This window comes from Sprattus sprattus, assembly GCF_963457725.1.
Source record: "Sprattus sprattus genome assembly, chromosome: 16".
Lineage (NCBI taxonomy): Eukaryota > Metazoa > Chordata > Actinopteri > Clupeiformes > Clupeidae > Sprattus > Sprattus sprattus.
This window is the reverse complement of record NC_137914.1, coordinates 21,660,505-21,666,692: the sequence shown is the minus strand read 5'-3', so window position 1 is coordinate 21,666,692 and position 6,188 is coordinate 21,660,505. Positions and strand designations below refer to the sequence as shown.

Below are 6,188 nucleotides of genomic sequence, written 5' to 3'. Positions count from 1 at the left end.
TTTTAAAGCAAAAGGCAAGATTTGCTGCATTTGGCAGTCTGTTCCACCATAATTAAGACCACTCCTACATGGGCTGACATTTTTAGAGCGTTTGTGGAAGGAAGTGTGTGTACTTCTGAGATTCCTTGAGGTTGGGATACGTCAACCAGAGGAGCACACTGGCTACAGGAGACTCATGGCGTTGTGTTATAGCTCAAATGTGCTCAGTACATGCAAAGACAGCAAGAGATGCAGAGAGATGGAGTGTGAGTGAGTGAATGAATGAGTGAGTGGGTGGGTAAGTGGGTGAGTGAGTGAGAGAGAGAGAGAAAGTAAGTAAGAGTTATACATTAACCTCTTCTATCGTTCCTATGCCTATGGCGCTGCCTCGACGTCCATATTTACTGGGACTTTTCCCCGGGACAAGCAATGACTGAATCAACACAAAGAAAGTGAGAGAGAGAGAAAGAGAGACAGAGAGAGAGAGAGAGAGAGAGGGAAAGGGAAAGAGGAAGAGAGAGGGAGAGAGAGCAAGAGCAAGAGAGAGAGAGAGAGGGAGAGGGAGAGGGAGAAAAGAGATAACATGAGACTCCATGCAGCAGGTTATGTCATACATAAAACAAAAACCAATATAAACCATGGCTGGAGAGCTTTCACAAAGCACGCATATTAAAGAGAATAACAGACATGACACAGGCAACATCAGAACAGCAGCAGCACAGAAAGTGAGGAGGGGGGAGGTCGCTGTGACAGAAAGTTGACCCAAGGACTAGGACCTGTGTGAGAAGCTGAGGTAGAGGAGGAGGAAGAGGACACAAGGCACAATGTTAGACGAAACAGGAGACTGGTTAATGAACGCTCCACCAGAGGACCATGCCAGCCAGACAGACATTAATCATGCTTTTAAAGGACGCCCCACAAGAAGCATCTGCTGCATTTTAAAGCTGCACTTTAATGATAAGTGTGTCCTTGTTTTAGTGGAGATTTCATTTCAGTTCATGGTGTGATTTATTAGCCAATAAATCCAACTGATAGCACATGAATAAAAGCAAAACACTATTTAATTCTGTACAGAGATATTATATATAAAGTCTGTGCCATCCATTATTAGCAGGGTGAAAATATATTGCAGTTACAACATTAGTATTGCAATTGCACACATATACACACACACACACACACACACACACACACACACACACACACACACACACACACACACACCCACACGCGTGGGTGCTCACACTTACAATATGCAAATGCAAACACACAGATACATACATAGATGAACACACACACACATATGATTAACATTATAATTGTAAAATATATTTATTTTTTAAATATTATTTTCATGTGGGATACTGCATTCTGGGTAATATCCAAGGTAAGTAGGTGGCTTTCCACTTGCTGTCACAAAAGCTAAGGTCACTTTGACACCTAAGGGCAGTGTACCAGACTGAGCACATGACAGATTCAGCATCTGCAATTGACCCCAACCGGGACATCTGTGGTAACATGCCATAATAATTTGCTCATTCATCACTTATCAGTATGGTGACAGTGCTTCTGGGAGCAAATGTTAAACCAGAAACATCTCAAGGTCACCAAGGACATTTCACTCACCACCCTGTCCCTCCACCAAAAAAGAAATATAGCAAAAATGAGTTTTTCAGTAGCAGCCAGGTCCCCTGAGCCACCCAGTAGTCCTTTAGAGGACTTGTGCTTGACGGAGCGGCACATTGAGACAGAGCGAGCACAGCACAGCAGCAGGGAGCTGCTGGAGAGGAACTTTAGCAGACCCAACAGCCTCTCCTCATCCTGCATACTCACCCTTGAAAGGTATCACTAACTGCCTGGACCCGGGAGCTGAGGAACCCTGTAGGACATGTGTGTGTGTGTGTGTGTGTGTGTGTGTGTGTGTGTGTGTGCGCGATTTACACACATGTACATACCAAAATAGTCTTTGATATCACAGCTATGCACACACCAACACACCTGAAACAATGGAACATACCAATACACTCTTGGTATAGACAGGAGCACACGTCTGGGCAAAAAACTGATGAACACACACAATTGCACGCACACAGCCACAGACGCAAGTAGTATCTCAACATATGTGGAGGTATAGATATACAGCGATCACAAAAAGAGCAGCATGCACAAACACATACATGCCCATTCAGGCAGCAAAATCACAGTCCCACTGCAGACAGACTCCACACTGCAGACAGACCCCACACTGCAGACAGACTCCACACTGCAAACAGACTCCACACTGCAGACAGACCCCACACTGCAGACAGACTCCACACTGCAAACAGACTCCACACTGCAGACAGACCCCACACTGAGTTGAGTCGAGATGAAAGCCTCTGGCATTCATTTCTCTAACATCCACTCCATTTGCCAGGCCACTCCTCAGGGCCTCTATTGCCTACCACAACAAAGTTGTACGGTTGTGTTGAGGCAGACACCCCCACGACCACACACACACGCACACACACGCGCACACACACACACACACACACACACACACACACACACACACACACACACACACACACACACACACACACACACACACACACACCTTCTTGCATCATGATCAAAACTTGGCCATGGCGCACGACTCCCGAGGCAGAGGATAAGTGTGTTTTGTTCTTGTTCGTGCGGGAGCGTGGAGCTGGGTTCATGTTTTTCTATTCTCATCGCCTCTGGGCAGCATGCAGTGCATTCCAGCTCTTTGGTGCTCACGCTGCGCAAGCACATCTAACACACATCCATCAAACACACACATCTGTGCACGCACAAACGCACACATGCACACAGACACACACACACACACAGACTCTCTCACGACCATACCCACACACAAACACACAGACACACTGTCTCTCTGTTGCAGACAGGCACATTTAGGCAGAGGAGTTCATGTAGGAGACACGAGGAGAGCTGTGTGAAAAAGGTTGAGGAGGAGATCGGGGGGGGGGTATAGGTGGGTTTGGGGGCGACTCTCCACACGACCAACAGAAACTGAAAAAGACTCATTGCAGGTGTGAACTGAATCTCAGCGATATGAAAGAGTCATGAAAGCCCTCTTTAAAGGCATTAGTGAGGAGAAGGTTAGCATCATCTCATGGTTAGCACCCGGCTCATCCTCTACTGAGTACCATTGCTGTCTCTGTGCCCACGGAGTACCATTCTGGTGTCTGGTGCCCACAGGCAGACTGGTGTAGTGTGTGTTGGGGGGGTGGGGTTGGGGAGTAAGGGGGTGCACACCAGAGGTCAGTGGGGTCAGGGATATCAGGAGTAGGGTTTCATCCAGGTTCGGTGTCATCCAGGTCAGGACAGGCGTCACTTGCTCTGTTTCAACACCATAAGGAGGGGTTGGGGTGCACGGAGGGATTGGGGTGGTGTTGGGGTGGGGGGGGCTACTTACTAGCACAGGGACTTTTGGGATCTCTGGTAGGTTGTGGATTAAGCTTCCGCTGAGACTAGTGGAGACCGTGGGCTGCTTCTTGCTACTGAGGCCCATGGCGTCCATTGACTGGCTTCTGCCGCGAATCACCCGCTACAGAGAGAAACGCAGAGATTGGGGAGGTTGAGCTGCGGAGGTGGTGAGTGGAGGAAAGCCAGAGAGGGCATGGGGGGGGTGCGGGGTTGGTTGAGAGGGCGTGGGCTTGGACAGGGAGAGGCTCCTGCTTTGAAAAACCAAAATCACCCCACCCCCCCCAAACCCAAAGAGCTTCCACCGATCCCAGAGGACACAATCCTTGAGAAAAAAGCAAGACGTGATCGAACCCTTGAGAGAGGCGCTGTATGGAGAGAGGAGAAGCACCAGTGTTAGATCACCATGCCGGAGCTAGCCTGATTGGACGTTTTTGGATAAGGAGAAACACCAGTGTTAGAGCACCATGCCGGAGCTAGCCCGTGTGGAAGTGTTTGGATAAGGCACAGAGGTGTGCAACAGTAGACCCGAGCACTCCACCCTGGCGAAAGTAAAGCCCCTTCAGGCATTTTCACTCGGGCAGGAGCGAAGCCAGCTAACAGGAGAGGACAGGGCAGGACAGGATAGGACAGGATGGCATTTCTTTCCTAATGCATATTGATGAGGCAGTTTGCTCAGATGTCCTGGCTGCTTAAAAGGACACTTTTCAGTGCTCCCAGCATCACCCTATGACACTCACGACGTCTGACGTAACCAGAGACAAGTGGCTCACAATCTCATTAACCTGATTTAGAAAAGTGAGCACATATTGATTTCAGACCCACCATGCTGTTTATAGAAGTAGCTACAAAATCATGAAAAACAGAGAAAGAGGAGAAAAGATTTGATGAATCTGTAAAATGGCAGAGGTTAATGGCAATATAAATGACCACAAACAGCATGTTCACTGGAGAGCTCTGGATAATTATGCATATCTACACTTGCTAGCGACATGTCTAAGTGCCTCTGGAATTTAATATATAGCCAGAATGTGACCCTGAAAATGGGTCATTTATCTCTGTTGTATTACCTCTGAGGGAATATCAGTAATTGTCACAATATCACCAAGATTACAGTATTTGCACACTCATAATTACCACTAATTATAATTAATGAGATAATAATTAAGATCATTAAGGTGTACGGGACGGTGAATAGATTCCCGGAGGGGTTAAGACTGGTGCTGAATGAGCATTGCTGTGCAGAGGGGGATGAATTAGCACTGCCTCTCCAGTCATTAGAGCAGACGATGTTCTTAACGACTTTAATGGGTCTGTTTTGTACCATAATAGGATGGGATGATATCCCAGTCTCTCCATATTATGATGTAATGTGAGATACATGCTGTTTCTGGCTGGGCACATCAGTAACCTGGCGAAAGTTGTCAGACATCCCCACTAAAGTGTTAGGTCACCCTAAGAGAGTTGAGGGGAAGCCCCATCACCAAGAGCTGGATGGGGTCTGGCTGCAGCCGTGAGGGAGCTTTCAGGGAGGTTACCTTGAAGGACTCAAAGAAGCCCCCTCCTCCTCCACCACCGTTCTCCAGCTTGTCCTCCTCTCCTCCCAGACCCATCATGGCCTGGCTGTGGAGGTGCAGCTCCTCATAGAGCGTCTCCAGCAGAGCTGTCCGCGTGCGCTCCTGATAGATAAACACACACACACACACACACACACACACACACACACACACACACACACACACACATACACCAGCTGGTGAGTTTATGAAAGCCTTGAGGTGTGAGACAGACACATGTACCCACACACACGCCCACACGCACACAAAGGCACACAGACACACACACACACACACCACTCCCTCACACACATGCACAAGCAGACACACACACACACACACACCTCTCCCTCACACACATGCACAGGCACTTGATGACATGACCCTTCCCACCCTAATTATACTTTTCCTCAGTAGAGGTCATGGGGCGGCCTGATGACTTGAGTTATCCGATGACTCACCTCCAGTTTGGCGAACTTCTCTGCCTTGTAGCACGCCAGCTCTGCGTTGATGAGCTTGGTGAGCAGGAACTCCAGAAACTCTGGTCCCTAAGCAACAAGCAGTGACAGATGAGACTCTCTCAGGAATACCCATCACTATAGTATACTCTGCTGCAGGTCCCATAATTCCCAGGGCTTTAATGCTGCACTGTGAAACCATTAGCAGCCCATCTCTCAGCAGGACCTCCCCAGCCAACACGCAGAGATGGCCCATAATTCCCCTAGGTTTTAGTTTGAAATGACCATGAAATGATTTACCAAACAGATTCAAGTAGAGGGCAGATTAAAGTAGCACAAAAAATTAAGCCCATATCATTTTTTTGCCATGTTGGGCACCCTGAAGGGACTAGCTGAGCAGCAGGAGTAGATTATTTTCTGTGTCCCCTGCTGATTAATGCATCCATCTTCTGACACACTAAACAAGACCTTCGCAGTGGGTCACTCACTTTTCTAAAGACGGCTGGATCTGGCAAAGCTGGGCCGAAGAATGGGACGTCATCCCGTGATGTCACTGACACCTACAGAGTCCCAGCCAAGCACAGATGGCAGAAAAGAGACGAACACAACTTAACGGTCCACTCCCTGGTCAGTCAGCTAATGTGAAAATTAAACACATTACAGCCTACTTCCCTTCATACAGATATGTACACAAATAGTTACAGTGAAATACAATGTCACATCCCAAAATAGCATGTTTACA

The 6,188-nt window shown here is 47.9% G+C and overlaps 1 protein-coding gene across 4 annotated transcripts in view; it reads right to left on the bottom strand.

The window, feature by feature from the left end:
- The window catches only part of rap1gapa (RAP1 GTPase activating protein a), a 91,969-nt gene that overhangs the window by 7,841 nt on the left and 77,940 nt on the right, over positions 1-6,188 (bottom strand). For 2 of the 4 annotated variants that reach the window (XM_080854131.1, XM_080854129.1), the window contains exons 15-18: positions 5,935-6,006; positions 5,450-5,536; positions 4,971-5,111; positions 335-412 (exon numbers count right to left, since the gene is read on the bottom strand). In XM_080854131.1, coding sequence (XP_080710257.1) covers positions 335-412; positions 4,971-5,111; positions 5,450-5,536; positions 5,935-6,006 — 378 coding nt within the window. Of the gene's footprint in view, positions 1-334; positions 413-3,424; positions 3,557-4,970; positions 5,112-5,449; positions 5,537-5,934; positions 6,007-6,188 lie in introns of all 4 variants that reach the window. The other 2 variants (XM_080854132.1, XM_080854130.1) reach the window with 2 other exon arrangements.